This window comes from Macaca mulatta, chromosome 2 (assembly GCF_049350105.2).
Source record: "Macaca mulatta isolate MMU2019108-1 chromosome 2, T2T-MMU8v2.0, whole genome shotgun sequence".
NCBI classification, from domain to species: domain Eukaryota; kingdom Metazoa; phylum Chordata; class Mammalia; order Primates; family Cercopithecidae; genus Macaca; species Macaca mulatta.
Genome location: NC_133407.1, coordinates 146266308 through 146284016, shown reverse-complemented (window position 1 = coordinate 146284016; position 17709 = coordinate 146266308). Strand labels below are relative to the sequence as shown.

General features: G+C 38.2%; 1 protein-coding gene across 2 annotated transcripts in view; it reads right to left on the bottom strand.

The window, feature by feature from the left end:
- The window catches only part of GRM7 (glutamate metabotropic receptor 7), a 902461-nt gene that overhangs the window by 273562 nt on the left and 611190 nt on the right, over nucleotides 1-17709 (bottom strand). For both annotated transcript variants that reach the window (XM_015130351.3, XM_015130352.3), the window contains exon 7: nucleotides 12999-13138. In XM_015130351.3, coding sequence (XP_014985837.1) covers nucleotides 12999-13138 — 140 coding nt within the window. The remainder of the gene's footprint in view (nucleotides 1-12998; nucleotides 13139-17709) is intronic.

The window sequence follows — 17709 nt, the reverse complement described above, 5'->3', positions numbered from 1 at the left end:
CAATTTACAAAATCATTCCTAAGTATATGACTGGTTATCAGTTCTATCTCTGCCTGCTTTCCTGCAGGCATATAATTGTCTATACATCTTTTAAGGAGCAGCCCTTATTTCACTTACTCTGTAAAATCTTTCCAGATTCCCAATTGGTCCCTACTCATGTCCCTAGAACACTGTAAATGTGACATCATAGCACTCAAAAGTATATGTGAACCCATTTTCCAAGCAGGACAGATATTACATCTTGGGATCCACAATCAGTTAAATGTAAGAGTTTAAGATTTAGCTTAAAAAAACTCTGATACCACTTTTATGCTTAGCAAAGGGAAGTTAGCTGTACAGCTGTGCAAAGATTAGCTGGAACTTGTTTCTAGGAATGGGAGACTCATTTATGTATGTGCACAACTGAGGGATCAAGGGGGCCTTTTCTCATTTCAGTTGTTTTTGGTCGGGGGTTACTACTCTCAACTGTCGATTTTTTTTTGAGAAGCTATTTGTACACATGATGCTACCCAGGCATCATGGATTTAAACCCAGGCAGCCTGGGTTTCTTTCTACCATAAAATGGTAGAAAGAAAGGTGGGCTGATCAAACATTCCTAAGAATAGGAGGGTCTACTTGAGAGCACAGGGTATAGGGTAGGGGATTCCAGCTACAGTAATCAGAAAAATGAATTCTTTCAGACTAATGCCCCCACTTAGGATATGAACACTGTAATTTCAACAGAAGAATGCTGATAGCACCAATTATGGAATTGTCTTGCTTAAGTAACAACAGTATATTAGGATGACATGCAGCTCAGTGGCCATACTATTTTGGTTCTAAAAGTTATAGTACAAAAGATAGATAAATTTGACTTTTTATCATGGCCATAAGCGATGACACCAAACAGCCCCTCGTTAGGTGTCAGAGAACTCTGTAGAAGCTGACCCTGCACAGAGCTGATATCATAGATTAAAAGATTCTAACTTGGTCCTTATCCTCAGAACAAATCCCCTGCAATCACCCAGCTAACTAGGATCAAGGAAACTAAAACTGTCTGCACTAATAGGATTTTACTATTGCAAGAAATTCTTACCCAGGAAGATAAAGTTACAAATAGTTGTATGGTTTGTTGTTGGAACTTTCTGAAAATCCATCTATTTGAATAATCAGCCAGGAAAATAAGTTACCATAGGGATAAATAGTCTCTTTTCTGAAATACAGACCACACAACTGGGCCAAGCCCTCTAATCAAACAATGGTTTACTCAAAACGACTTGTTTCAAAATCCTCTTTGCTGTATTCACCAATACAAAACTATAAGATCACATGCTTTGCACAATTCTGATCAAGATTCCCTCACTGAAAGAAGTGCCTTAATTTAAATCCCCAAATCTTAAAAAATATCTGTCCTTGATCTCCCTTTTCTGAGATGTTACAAAAACTCTGTCAAGGTGGTTTTCTCTCTCTCTCTCTCTTTTGTTTTTAAGAGACAGGGTCTTGCTCTGTTACGTAGGTTGGAGTGCAGCAGTGCAGTCATAGCTCATTGCTTTCTTGAACTCCTGGGCTCAAATAATCCTCCTGCCTCAGCCTCCGGAGTAGCTAGGACTACAAACATGTGCCATCACACCCATCTATATTTTTAGTTTTTAAAATTTTTGTATAGATGGGGTCTTGCTTTGTTGTTCAGGCTGGTCTCGTACTCCTGGCCTCAAGTGATCTTCCTGTCTTGGCCTCCCAAAGTCCTAGGATTACAGGTGTGAGCCACTTCCCTGGGCCTAGTGGTCTCTTTTATTGAAGTAAGCAATAAATGTGACTTTGTTTTATCAATAGGATATTTTGGTAGCTTTCTCAGGGAGTCAGTAATTGAAACTCCACATCCCAAGCTATTAACTACTGTGTGTTACTGCTTCATTGCCTTTGCAGCCAGAGAATATGAGAGCTGGGTATATACTTAGAAGTGGAACTGCTAACTCATATGGTCACTTTATGTTTACCTTTTTGAGAAAACGGTCTGCATGTATGCTTTGTCATTGAAAGAGATCTAATGCAACAAAAATAAAATATTGAGAAATCTAGGGACTAAAACAGAAATAAAAGATCTTAACTGGGGGCAGGGCAATTGAAAAACATTAGTTGGCATGACTAAGTTATTATTCTACTTTAAATGGAAGAAGGAAATGAGTTAACATTAAGGTGGGATCAGGAAGAGAGATGAGTGAGTAGTGTTACACTGTCTTCCTGATTTTGACCAGGTTTCTGGAAGCGGTGACTTTGTTGCCTCATGTCTCACTCCCCTGTTGGGAGTTCTACTCTGTTTCAGTGGATGGGGCTATGCCATCTGCAGGGACCCTGAAAAACAGCTGGAGTCAACAGTCCTCTCTCCTTGAGCTCATCTAACTCGCCTATGATGTTGGCATCACTTACCCTTCCTATTAATCTTCAATCTTGCCCTGCTACTTAAGGGGGTTCTATATGTTTATCATTAAATCTAGGGTTCTTTCCAAGCTTCCCAGAAATGTGAGTGACACATTTATCAAACAGACTAGCTCAATTACAGATCAAAAGTGTTTAAGTATAAAAGCTTCATAACATTTCTATTTACACAATTATGTGAACTCTCTTAGTCCGTTTTATGTTTCTGTACAGGAATACCTGAGACTGAGTAATTTATAAAGAAGAAAGATTTGGCTCATGATTCTGATATATGGAAAAAATCAAGATTGGGCATGTGGCAAGAGCCTCAGGCTGCTTCCACTAATGGCAGAAGGTGAAGAGAAGACAGTGTGTGCGGAGATCACACAGTGAGAGAGGAAGCAAGAGAGAGGGAGAGGGGAGGGAGGTGTTAGGCTTTTTAACACCCAGCTCTTTTGGGAACTAATAGAGTAAAAACTCACTCACCTCCGAGGTAGGGCATGAATCTATTCATGAGGGGTTTGCACCCATGACTCAAAGACCTCACCTTTAGGTCCCTCTCCCAACACCACCACACAGGGAATTAAATAGCAACATGAGGTTTAGAGGGGGCAAGCATTCAAACTACAGCACTCTCCATTTAAGAATAATGGGAATTTAATATGGATGTTACAGACTTCCCAGAAAAACAAAGTTATTAAGTACAGTAAAGAACTATGGTAGGCAAAATAATCCATTCCTCTCAACTCCCCACAAAGATGTCTATGTTCTAATTTTTGGAACCTGTAAATATGTTACATTACATGGCAAAAAGGACTTTGCAGTTGGAATATGGTTACCTACCTTAAAGTAGAGAGATTATCTTGAATTATCTGGGTGGACCCAATACAATCAAATGGGCCTTTCAAAGTGGAAGAGGAAGACAGGAGAATCAATGAAAGAAATGCATTGACACAAAAAGAGGCAGAAGAGACTGGATGCTCAGAGAAACTTGACCTGCCATTGCCAGCTTTGAGGATAGAGGAAAGGGGTCACAAGTCAAGGTGCCAGAAGCTGGGGTCCACCCACCACTGCCAGCAGAGAAACAGGGACCTCAGTCCTGAAACCAAAAGGGACTAAATTTTTCCAACAACCTGAATGAGCAGAAATAGATTCTTCCTAAGAAAAGGGAAACAAAGAAAGAAGCATAGCCCTGGTTCTGCCTTGATATTAGTCCTGTGAGACCTATGTTGGACTTCTTTACTATGAGATAATAAACGTGTACCATTTTAAGCCACAAAATTGGTGGTAATTTTTTGTACAGCAGCAATAAAAAACTAATACAAGAAACACGACCACAAATCTCATATGCATTCTTGCATCAGGGAAGTTTTCACTATTCATTTTCAAAGTGTTCTTATGAGGTGCGTATTTTGCTTGATTTGACTTTATTTTATTTTACTTTCTTTAAATACAAAAGAGAATTGTCGTTCAGGAATGTTAAATGATTTCCTCAAGCAACAAGCAGAAAAGGCAGGACTCAAACGGGGGCCTTCTGATGATGCCTCATTTTATGAGAGTTTCTCCCAGTTGGAGGGAAGCACTTTAAATCTACTTCCTGTATATTCATTTGAACATAACCAGGTCGTTCTAGAATTTTTTGGCTTCCCAAAGCAAAAAAGTGAGGCAGACCATACATTTGTTGACTTTCTTTCCTTTCATAATTTTGGGTTGGTGATAACGAGTTGAGTCCCTGTTGTAAGAGTCTAGCTCTCTAAACTCATTCATCTTGTTGTATTTCTTTTTTCATATATATTTTGCCTGAGCCCAAAACGCAGATAGTAATGGCATTCAACAATTTCCACAGAGAATCTGGAGTCTATTAATAAACATAAAGTGTATTGCTTGAATGCCTAGAATGCAAACAAGAATTTATGGGGGTTTAGGCTCTCTAATGTACATGTTTGTGGAACCATATTGAAAATTATAAATATTATTAATCTTCCAGACATTCATAGAAAGAACACAGTTATACACCATTGATTCCTAGGAGAGATGCTGACAAAAGAAGGAGTATCTGTTTCTTTCATTTCCAATATGTTTCTGAATACACACAAATACATGTTTCCAAACAAAAGCATTTTCTTTACTAAGGCAGTCCTCTCTTTCAGACTGCATTTGTCAACCCTTTTAAGAAAGTACTATTACATATTATGGAATGTTTTTGGATATTAACAGTATTGATATATTATTGATTTTTAGAAACCAATTTCCAGAGACTGTCAATAAAAAGTTAAGCATACATTCAAACTAATTTCTGAATTAGTGAAAATAAGTTAGAATCTACTCTAAGTCTAGATTAGGTGAATGAAATAAAATGCTAGTGGAAGTTAGGGGGATTATGTAAGAGAGTGGAGTGGTAGGAGGCCGGGGGTCTGTTGTAATGTAGAGAGCACACACCTTGTATCAAGTGGAAAGCTGTTCCTTTGATTTAGCCAGCTTTTGTTGCATGAGAAGTAAGGGCACATCACTCCCAGATCCGATCTTTTAAAGAGAAGTCAAAAACATTCTTATGTCATTTCCTGACACTTAAAATATTGGCAAGTAATTAATTTTTGAACCACACCTGCTGTCTGTAATCAATTTGGGGTCTCTCATCTAAAGTTAACTGACAAATGGGAAGCAGTACTTAATTTTGACTTATAAATCAAAATAACAGTACTATTTTTGATTTATAAATATATTTTATAAAATATCACAGATTCAGAGATGCTGACAAATAAAAATAATTCTTGTTACTGTGGTGTCAGGTTAAATGCTATCTTTTCAGACAGACCTTCCTTGTCCTGGTTCACAGATATGATCAGTATCAGGCAGAGCATGATTAAGAGACCAGATCCTAAATACTTTCCTGTTTTGATGCTTCCTGTAATGTAGCATTAAAGTGTAGAGAAGCAAGTGGCAGATGCAACCAGCTTCAATGGTTTGATGATTAGTTAACTTTAGCAAAACAAATGGCCAATGTCTCCTCAACTTGATTCCTCAAGAGCAGCAATTTCACCTCATGCCCTCAAATAGCCACTGATAGGTGTCTAAAAACAAACAAACAAAAATCAATTGTTACAAAACAAAAACTAATTCTTCTATCTCTTTCCCTCCTTTTCTTCTGAATGGCTTTAAAATTTACAACCAAAATTGTTCATCTTTGCACTTGGAACAAGCTTATAGAGTACTTAGGGAACCCTTGAGGAACCTATTTGGTAAACCAAGTTCTCAAATGAATCCCTGAATCATGTAGAATTGCTGACTCGGGTAGAAGTCTGGTTGAATCCTCTGATCCATTCATCCAATAGGCACTGGGATGCTAAGTCAACAATGACCTAGTCCTTGTCATTAAGTAATTTGTATAATTCAACTGTTTGTCTGTTTATCTAGTTATCCATTTAATATTTAACAAGCCATTTCTATATGCTCAGCACTATGCTTGGTGCTGGGGGATACAGAAAAATAACCCAGCTAAATGCTAGTAATTGATGTTTTGAGCAATTATGGATCATGTGTATTAGCCTGTTTTCACACTGCTATAAAGAAATACCTGACACTGGGTAATTTATAAGAGAAAGAGGCTTAATGGACTCACAGTTCCACATGGCTAGAGATGCCTCAGAAAATTTACAGTCATGAAAGGGTAGCAAGGACCTTCTTTGCATGGTGGCAGGAGAGAGAAGTGAAAGCAGCGGAAATGCCAGACACGTATAAAACCATCAGATCTCATGAAAACTGACTGCCATGAAAACAGCATGTGGGAAACCACCCCAATGACCCAGTCACCTCCCTCCCTCAACATGTGGGTATTACAGGTCCCTCCCTCATGAGATTTGAGTGGGGACGCAGGCAAACCATATCATCATGTGACAAACTAAGGACGTGGAATTATTGTTATTTTTGTTGCTATTGTGGCTAACATTTGTTGAACATTTACCACGTGCCAGGCACTGTTTTTAGCATGTTATATATATTTTTTATTACATGTAATGCTGACCATAACTCAGTGAAATAGGTACTACCATAAGCCTGCTTTACAGCCAGTAATGGTGGAACTGAGACTCAGATCCATTTAATCAGTTCAGCTTTAAAGCCTATTGTCCTAATTACTAACAATAGAACTATAAATTACAAGAAAAGAGCTGTTAATTATGATGGGCAAAAAGGTGGTTCCATAAAAGAAGACTTCAAATTGAAGCTGAGGAATTGCTAGATTTTGACACCTTACATATTTTTCTCTTTGTCAACATTGCCTTGATTACTGCTATTACATACCTCATGTAATACATTGTAAATTATGAGTACAGTAAGATTTTTACTGTTGCAATTATGAAACAATAGAGCAATTAGCAGTTTTATAGGCAGGTGCAGGTATAAGTCCATATTGATTTGGAAATATTTAATTGTATTAAACAGATTTCGGCAATCAACTGTTTGTCTTATGTCCTAAGTGTCTGTGACAGCCAAAATTCTAGCGAGCGTGAAAAATTCAATATGGAACGAACATTACAACTTTTGAAATTAATTTTAATCACCTCAGTTTAATAAAAACTGAAACATTTCTGCTTAATAAGGGGTGGCAGATAGTTTTTTTTTTTTTTTCTTTTCCATCCCAGGCACACTAAAACAAAAAACAATTCTATTTTATTTTTTCCATTTTTCATTACTATGGTGAATCAGATTGTAAACAAAGAGTATCTCACATAAATTGTCTTAATTTATTGATAACTAAACAATCCAGAGAACATTATGAATGGCTTCTGGTAAGGATTTCCTAGGGCACAAACAATACGACCTAAATCCAGTTTTTGTTTTCAAGTTTTGACTTCTCTTCCCTGAAGTTCCTACATGGTGGTCTCAAAATGGCTCCTCAGGAGCCATTTTGCCTCCAAGAAGAGCATGTTGGTGTCTCAGATTGGCCAGCAGACATCCAGTGATGTCTTGATTAGAGAGACGTAGTATGGGTGCCCATCCCCATCACTATGGCCACAGTGATTGGCTTAGACTGAATTAGTTGATTCCCCTGGACTTGGGAAACACCCAGGGCAAACCACATGGCTGAAAAGAGAAACTTGGGGCCAGGCGCAGTGGCTCACGCCTGTAATCACAGCACTTTGGGAGGCCAAGGAGGACTGATCACGAGGTCAGGAGATCAAGACCATCCTGCCTAACACAGTGAAACCCCATCTCTACTAAAAATACAAAAATTTAGCTGGGTGTAGCGGCAGACGCCTGTAGTCCCAGATAATCAGGAGGCTGAGGCAGGAGGGAGGCGGAGGTTGCAGTGAGCCAATATCGCACCACTGCACTCCAGCCCAGGTGACAGAGAGAAACTTGGGTGCTCTTCTCAGAAGGAGGAAGAGTGGCTGCAGATAATGTCCATCATTTTAAAAAGTACATGTTCATTATATGTGATTTTATATATTTCTGTTAATATATAAACAAAAAATATATTAACAAAAACTAACAAATGCCTACTGTGTGCTAGGTACTGTGTTTACAGGCACCCAAGCATCACTAAAACATGAATTCTACCTTCAAGGAGCTTTTAGTCTCTAGGTATGAAGTGTAAGTTCGACAGGGAAAACAAAATCACCAGAAAAAGTTAAGAAACCCCATATACCTCAGAAGATCAGAAGGTTGGTCTATCTTAACAAATGGCAGAAAATTGAGGTTTGTAGAACTTCAGTTATCCAGAAAAGAGGAAGTAGCATTCATTCAGTCTTCTATTTAAGAGAATATGCAGTTCACTGCAGGAAGCTACTATTAAGAATAGTTCCTTTCTAAAAATGTTTTAACATTTTGGTATATTAGACAATTTTAGTTATTTGGAAAATTAAGATTTTTAACATATCTGAACTTCCTAATTTCAGATAAATAAAAGACAACAAAGTAACCATCATGGTTTCTATCACACATAATATATTTTACTTACAACATAAATTTAGAATTTTTTTAAGCATCCACATTCCATTTCTTGCCTTTTTTCAGAAATATTTCCCTACCCTAATTTTTAAATATTACTGCATTATTTATTATAAAGCAATTTTTTTTTCTACTTCATCTGAGGAACTACTACTTAACCTTCAAAAGATCCAGTTCAAACATAACTTTGTGGTGGGTGTCTCTAAACCAGTGTCTGTCTGTGGCCCTAAAATGCCATATATCTACTACAGAGTCCTTACCCTAGACTGTGAACTTGGAGTGCATGGATCTGCCCCTTATTTATTCTAACATCTCCATGAGCTATCATCTCTCCTGACACACTGCAGATAAGCAATCACGTTTGTTGCATTGTCCCTTCTTCTTTCTCCCACGAAGAGTATTTTATACAATCTCTAGAGAGTAGAATACAAACTTAAGAAATTAAATTAGGGTTGTTTCTACGGAGGTTACAATCAGAAGAGTGAATGGTTTTGTTGGTTATGATTCCCTTCCACAGAATTCTTCTTCAGCAGAAATATCCTGGTGGCTAACCATGCATTCATCTCTTGGGCCACATAGGAGACAGAGTATAGTGAGGGTACATGAGACATTTTACAGCAGACAGCACACTGCTAAGCACTTAAATTCCAGAAATTGTATACGGAACAGCAGAGCAGTCTGATCTACAGAGCTGAGATTCTAAGAACCTAAAACTCTGATTTCTTGGCTCAGAAATTCATTTGCAATTACTGACCACAGAGAAAGCCGCCCTTGAAAATTTCATTTGCTTGGGATGATGAAACTGAGAATTGAAAAAGTACCCATGAATCTTTGTGAGGAGACATACACTTTTTACTTGAAATACTTTATTTTGTTCTGTTGACTAGAGGAAAGCAAACCTACAAAACTGTTTGCCCAAATTCCACTCTCACAGAATCTTTAATAGAATAATTACAGAAAAAGGAACATCAAGGGCAGGATGATGTCGGAGAGGAACCAACCATTGGATACGACAACTGGGCCGTGATTCTGGGTCCCCAGGTGAGAGGGGTAGGGCGCCCTCTGGGTACTCTACTTAACTTTTATTTTCTTATCCCCCTGAACACAATTTAAATTAAATTTCACAATAAAAGGTATCAACAGGGTGACATCCTACCAAGTCCAGTTATCTTAGTAGCCACATTAGTTGAATTAAACCCAGCCTCTTATCCCCCTAAAAGTGACCCCCTTCATGGTTGTCATTCACTCCTTTAGGTCCCATGCAATACCAAGTATAAACTACTGCATCCACCTGAGGGTGCCTGTTTTTCCTAACACAACACTCTTAGCATGACAAAGTAGAATAAAGAATGCTCTCACTTAGTTCCAAGCCAAGAACGAACCCCTGTTTTAGCTAGCATAAACCCAAACAAAAATCGAAAATATATGGTTAGTCCAAATCTCTGGGCCAATTAAACAGAATATTTTAAACTGAGTATTTAGAGCAGTTGGAATGGAATTGTGTCATTTTCTTTTCTTTTCTTTCTTCCTTTTTTTTTGAGATGGAGTCTCACACTCTTGCCAGGGCTGGAGTGCAGTGGCATGACCTCGGCTCACTGCAACCTCTGCTTTCTGGGTTCAAGCGATTCTCCTGCCTCAGTCTCCCAAGTAGCTGGGATTACAGGCGTGCACCACCACGCTCAGTTAATTTTTTTTTGTATTTTTAGTAGAGACGGGATTTCATTATGTTGACCAGGCTGGGTCTCAAACTCCTGACCTCATGATCTGCCCACCTCAGCCTCCCAAAGTGTCGGCATTACAGGCATGAGCCACTGTGCCCGGCTGGAATTGTGTCATTTTCTATGAGGTTTTCAAGGGCTTGGGGTCTCTGCTTTTTTCTTACTCTCTTCGTAATGGATTTAAAGACCATTTATAGGTTAACAGTTTACATTGTTTTATAATTATGACTCACAACTGTTGTCTGAGCTTCAGACCTATATCAATTTCATTTTGGCTGTAGTATATTTAAGAAGTCTCATATATATAAGAATCCCAATTGGGATGCTTGATTTTCTCCCTTCTACTCCCAGCAGCCTCCCTCATCTCATGTGTTGCCTTCATCCACACAGTGCCTCATGTTATATACGTATCCCGTTCATTTGGCTTCATCTTCACTATCACACATGTCCCTGAGCCAGGGGTCCTCAAAGGGACATCAACATTGCCCAATGACTTCTGATAAAAAGCAAATATTGAGGTTTCCCACACCTCTAGTTCTTCTGAATTAAGTTACCTGAGAGCAGGGCTGGGTAATATGTGCTGGTACAAGCCTTCCAGATGGCTCTGATGCACACTCAAGTTTGAGAACCACCTCACTTAGCCACCCTATTCTAGCTAGACACCTGCAATACACTCATAATTGGTCTTTCTGCTGCTACTTTTGCCCCCTCCATTATCTTCCCAGCAGCCAAAGTAATTTTATTCCTAAATTTGATGCAGCCACTCCCTCACTTCCTTGCTTAGTACTTCTTAGTGGCTTTTAAATGCACTCAGAATAAAATGTTTAAAATGTATCATGACACACAAGGGGTTGCATGAATATGGCTCTTACCTATTGCTCTATCATCTCCTCTTCCCCTTCCTCTCATTTCCCTTGCTGATTAAATCATCACCACATCAGCCATCTGACCTGCTGGTCACTCTAGTTTTCACATTGCTGGCTTCTCTTGTAGTAGGTCCTTCCTTTTCTACCTCCATTATCCTATCTACCACCTTTTCCATTATCATACTTCAGTATTTCCATGTACATATCTGCTTGCTGTGTACCATGTAACTCCATCCTAGATGCTGAATTGTGCAAGAACAGGGACCACATTTGTTTCATCTTCACTGTGTACCTACGCATATGACTCGTGCAGTGCTTCTAACTTGATAGCTATTTAAAACCAAAACCAAAGAAGCAACAAAAACTTGCTGAATAGCTAATCAAATGCAATTCTTATAAAGGATAAAATACAAACCAAACAAATAAAAATAAACCAGTGTTAATGTTTGTTCTTAAAATAGTGTGCTTAAGAACCCCCATGTAAGATCCCATCTGAAGTCGGTGAATGCTACTTGGGAACTCTTATGGATACTGGACAAATTATATGTGCCAGAAATTTAACAAGAGTGCAGGGTTTATGCTGGCAAAGATTAATGAACCTATTTAATCCACTGGGTCTTATAATAAGCCCTGAGCACTTCACCTATGCACCAAAGACCTTGATTCTCTACCTTTAGTTTTGGCAGAACCATCTTCATATCACATGGCAGCACCCAAAAAAACACACTTTGAGTGTGTCATCCAGGTTATACTGTTTTAATTCTACTTTTGATAACTACCCCTTGAGTTTGCCTTTTAGGTTTTTGTTTGTGTTGTTTTTATTTTCTCCTTTTACTTGCAAATTTAGTGTGCCTTGGATTTAGAATAACCTTAGCTTCTCTTTTGATCTTGGCCATTTGCATTTATGTAAGCCATGGATGGTACCTGTTGATTCCAACCATTCCTGGATGGCAGAGCATAATCCTTTGGACCCAATTGTAGTGCCAGTTCATGTGTATGGTGCACCTCACGATGGGGAGAACCGGACAGGTGCAAAAGCAGGTCTAGGCTAAGGCTATGTGTAAATGAGGTCATTGACCTGTAGTGGCTTCAGCCCTCCCTATGTGAACAACCCTTTCTTCTTAGAAACCACGACATAACCTTCCACTTCCCAAGAAATGGGTTTGCTTTCCACACCCAAGAAGCCTTGTTCTCAATAATTCAAAAAGTACTTCCTGAGTTATAGACTAATAAAGGCTAATGGCATAATTTATTGCTTAACAAAAGACATTAAAGGAATTTTCTAGGATAGAGACTGTGATGGTTAATCTTATGTTCTACTTTGCCATGGAGTGCCCTGATAGTTGGTCAAACATTCTAAGTGTGTCTGTGAGGTTTCTGGATTAGATGAAGATTTGAATCAGGAGGTGAGTAAAGCAAATTACCCTCCCCAATGTGGATGAGTCTTTTCCAATTATTTCAAGGTCTGAATAGAACAAAAAGGCTAAGAGAGAATTTTTTTATTGTTTTGGAGCTGGGGCATTGGCTGATGGATTTGATATAATCTCGTGAAAGGAAGTGGCTGCTTACTTAAGGTCACGTTTTAAAGAAAGTGGGAGAGGTTACAGAAAAGGGAAGCACTGCAATTACTCAGATAATCCCATTATAAATCTCACATAAAGTGATACACTCAAATGACTCAAAATACTATTTAAAAAATCAGTACCACCAAATAAAGAAGAAAAAGCAAGCAAGGAATTGGGGGAGGCAGAAGAAATAAAAAGTTTAACCAAGAGAAAGATCTTGTGAAATTGTTAAGTAGTAACCTGTTTGCTAAATAACTCCATCTCAGATTAAATGAGATAATTCGCACAAGTGATGAATATAATACACAAAACTCAGTGCACATTTCCCATCATCATCATCACCATCATTATTATTGGATATCAGTTCCTCTTGATGCCCACAACAAATTGCATGCCCACTTGTATATGCACACAACCATTAAACAAGAATCATTTGTATAACTGAGCAAATTAAAAGTCTGTTCATTCATCTCAACAAGGGAAGAAGGGAAGCAGGCAGAACTCACATTGAGCTGAAGTTCGTCTGTCCACTGCCCGATCAGACGGTAACCCGGGTTGCTGGTGTTTGTGGTCTGGTACTGAAAGATGTCATAACGGCCAGGTGCATCCCCGTTCTTGTTAAACATCACTGGAGTGCCAGCACTACCTAAGGAAGACAGAAAAAATGAAAGATTCTAAAGTTAAACAAGGTTCCTTATATCTCTTGTACTATGGGTGACAGGCTAGAGACTTGCTGAGGAGCAAGGTAGTTAGTAGATATCCCCTTTAATAGGTCCCCCAAAACGGCGCCTGGAATTCATAGGCAATTTATCACTATGGCCTATGAATTTTAATTATAGAAGGTGAAAGACTACTTCCCCTTTTGAATAGTTTCACTGTTTCTCAATATTTCTTAAAATTTTATTCTAGTATTTTCCCCTTTCTGAGGAATAAAAACTATATGCATTATTTTTAAGAGACAGCCTTAAGTTTACTATGCTTCTGATGATGATAATGATTTTGACTATTATTTTAGTTTCCATCTAACACTAAATTGTGGTCAAACAATTTCAAAAATAACAAATTAATATTAAAAGAGAAATGCTATTTAGAAAACAAGAAGTAAATCAGAAAAATATATTTAAATGTATTTTTCTACACATTCTATTTTAAATATTTTTGCTGGTTATTTCTAATTTATATAATTAACAGGGTAAAACGTCTAGCAGTGTGTTTGGCAGGCCATGTTTATTTATTTAAAATAAATATTGGTTTCTTTCTCAATTTCTCATTTGGATCTTCTTAAAATGTCTAAAAGACACAATCAATTATTTTGGCAGAATTAGACTTTGGAGTTAATTTTAAAGAACCAATATATTTATTAAGCATATATACCTATATCTACATCTGTATCTATCCATCCATACTCAATATATAAGTGTATATGGTTGGATGAGTAAAGATTCCTTAATATTAACCACATAGAACAACTGGAAAACAGTATACAAATAATGCAAGACATGAGTTTTGGTTCGTTTCAGCAATAGTTACAAAAGAATCACAAAACATTCAGTAACTGAGTTCTGCTTCTTTCCTGATCCTCTGGAACTGGGAAAAAATACCACTGGCCACATGATAACATGATATATGACTGCTATCTGTCTATAGGCTAATACTGGACCAATATTCCCAGCAGAAAACAATGCTCTATTTCCTGCCATTTACAAACTGAAACGGTTCTTTGGCCACACACAGTTTCAGCCATTGACCCAAATTTGGCGGCACCAAAGCAATGCTGCTCCGAGAATATCAGTGTCCTCTCCCAATGTGAGACCCAGCTTGCTGTTTGGGGGGAAAAAAAAAAAAATTATAGTGACAGAGAAATTAAAATTAGACACCAGTTAGAAGAGGGCAACTTTGGTGCAATGAAAAATACATTTGTCTGGGGAGCTGAAAGTATTGTTATGTCTGGTTTTGAGGCATAAGCAAATGAAACAATTATAAAAACTATTAAAAATCATTACCATCTATTGAACACATATTTTAGTGTCATTCTTGTGTTGAGTTAGTTGTTTGTGTGGGGATATTCTCAACATCATGGCTGCTTCCTCAAGGTTTGGCTTTTTTTTTTTTTTTTTTTTACTATTTTAAGCGTATTTTTCCCTATCTGGTTAAGATGCTGTCATAACTCTCATTTGAATATGAATATTCAAATTGCCTCGGTATCCATCTCATCCTGTCTCTGTCTTGTCACCCTTGCTCTACATATTTGAAGATAGTCTTCACTCATTTCCTGTTTTTGTGTTCTAGACAAACAAGGCTCTATAACCTGAACAACTTGAGTGGCTTACTCTGCTCCTGGAACTACCAAGAATGAGCTTACAGAGTTCCCTTGCTTATACTCACACACTCTTCAAGTTAACAAATCCAACTCTGTCACAGGAAACATGCCTAGGTAATTCCCTGATATGGTTTGGCTGTGTCCCCACTCAAATCTCATCTTGACAAGTAGCTCCCATAATTCTCATGTGTTGTGGGAGGGACTCAGTGGGACATAATTGAATCATGCGGGCAGTTTCGCCCGTACTGTTCTTGTGGTGGTGAATGAGTCTCATCAGATCTGATGACTCTAAGAGGGGTTCCCCTTTTGCTTGGCTCTCATTCTCTCTTGCCTGCCACCATGTAAAGACATGCCTTTCGTCTTCCACCATAATTGTGAGGCTTCCCCAGCTTCATGGGACTGTGAGTACATTAAACTTCTTTTTCTTTATAAATTACACAGTATTGGGCATGTCTTGGATTAATACAAGCCCTGAACCCCAACAAAGACTTTGGCACACTAGCTCCTTCCTCCCTCGCTGCTCCCCACCTGCTGGCTAAGTGCTCATACCTAACTGGCATCTAATTTAAATTTCTCCATCACTATAAACATTTTTTATTTTCCAAACAGCAAGCTGGAGCTCTGGGAGTGGACACTGATCTCCTATGAGCAACACTGCTTTGGTCCAGCCAATTTGAGTCAACAGCTGAATCTGTGTGTGGCCAAATCACCATTTCAATTTTTTTTCTGTCTTTTACCTAGACACTACCCCCATAGACCACAACGGCACCCACTTTTTCATAATAGGGATCCCTTAAACCTGCTGTGTGTAAGAACCTACACAAGTCTTTCCAATATAGGGAGAAAATAATGACAACAAAAACATCAATAACAACAAAAGATTTTTAATAATGGATTTCTGATTTCAACAAGCCTTGCGAGTATCTAAGAAAAAGAAATAAAATCTGGATTTCACATGTTATTAGCAAAGAAATGAGAATCCTGTCAGTTTGCACGAAGACATTATTATTCAGATACTCACCTTTTTCTTTCACATTGGATAGCAGGATTCATGTTGTGCTTTGCTGTAATTCTACAGCTTCTATTCATTAAACAGTACGATTTGAGTTTTTCATAGTCTTTGAGAAGAGAGAGGAAGAATATTGCAGGTGTGGGGCTCCAGAGGAACTCAAGTGCACCAGCTACATATTCATCAGAATGGGCCCCATCACCGAATCTTTCTCCCTTCTTGCAATCTTTTGTTAGAAGAAATGGTCTTGTCATGCCCTTTCCATTCTCATTAAAGTTCCGGTTTAAAAAAATAAGGCAGAAGAGCTGAATACTTTATCTAAGTGATGACTTGTTATAGCACATTGTGTGGCTTTGACCTTTTTGATGGATTCCCTAATGCAGCTGTCTTATTATTTCCAGTTTTTTAATCCCCACATCTCCTTTTTAACAGCATCCATGAACTTCTCAAAAGAGAATAAGAAGCATTGTGTTCAATGAACTCTATATTTTAAAAAGGTCCAGAGGAGATAAAGAATTCACCAATGGGGAAATGATTCCCCACAGAGATGCCCACAAGGCATTAGAGCCAAGATGCAGGTACACCAGGGCAAAAGAAATAGAGTCACCTGACAAGATGGGTAACAGACAGTAAAGGACAGATAACGGATTGTACTGAAGTCTGAAATCTCCCCTACTGGATGAGAGTCTCTGAATTTCTTTCTTCTTGGACAGAGAAGGAATAGAGACTCAGATAGCCCAGATAATAAAACAGTCTTCTGCGTCAACGTATTTACCTGACACATTTTCTGTTCTCATTTTACCAAACCATGCACAGATTCCAGGAACGTGACATTCGTTCGGGGTTCCTGTTATCTCTTTCTGCCCAAGAAACCACTCTGAATATTAGTACTCAAAACAGTGACAACACTTATTTCGTAATTTGGTCAGAGCTCTGTGGGGACAGCAGCTCTCTGGTCCACTCATGTCAGCTGGGGCAACTTGAGGCTCTCATGTCTGACAGTTGATATTAGCTAACAGGTGGGACCCTCAGCTGGGGTTGTAGCTAGAACATGTGGCTACACGTGGCCTGTCAGTGGGGCATCTAGGCTTCCTCCCAGCATGGTACCCATGCTCATAGTCCAAATGTTCCAAAAAAACTAGACAGAACTATTTTGCCTTAGAAGTCGCAGTGCTACTTCCAAATTAATCACAGGCTCACTCAAAGGGAGGAAAAATAGATCTCACCTCTTGATGAAGGAAAGCTAACATCATATTGCAAAAAGAGCATGTGAGATCTGCCATGTCTACAAAATATAACCTACTCCAATTTGTTTTCTAGAAACTAGTAAATTGAAGTACAGACATGCTTCAGATGAAATCCTTCATTCTATAGCTATTATTTGAGATTTTATAATCAAGACATCAAATTTGTTAAGTTTATATTTGTAAGTATTGCCATATGGTTGGATGGGCCAACACAAAGGTAACTAAAATGAATTTAGGCTTGGGACTTTGCATGGATTTGGGTTGCAGGAAAAATATCTAGGCATGATAAATTACCCATTTCTTTCCTCAATGCGTAAGAGGAGGCTAAATACTTGATGAAACTGTATCAAACACCTTTAGGGTACGATATTATCATTTTTTAAATTGCTACTTTGGCAAATACGAAGACCAGAACTGTTAAATTATACTCTGCTGTTAACAAAACTCGTATCTATACAGCAAACTTTGTACTAAAGTAACCGTGAAACATAATCTCAAGCTTCCTGAGACAAAGAAAAATCAAAATCCTCCTAAAATATTCAAAATAAAGTTTAAATTTTTCACAATGGATTGGAAAAAGACTTGAGTTCTAGATCTGTCTCTGTCCTTTGCTAGCTATGGAGTCTTGGACAAATATTTTT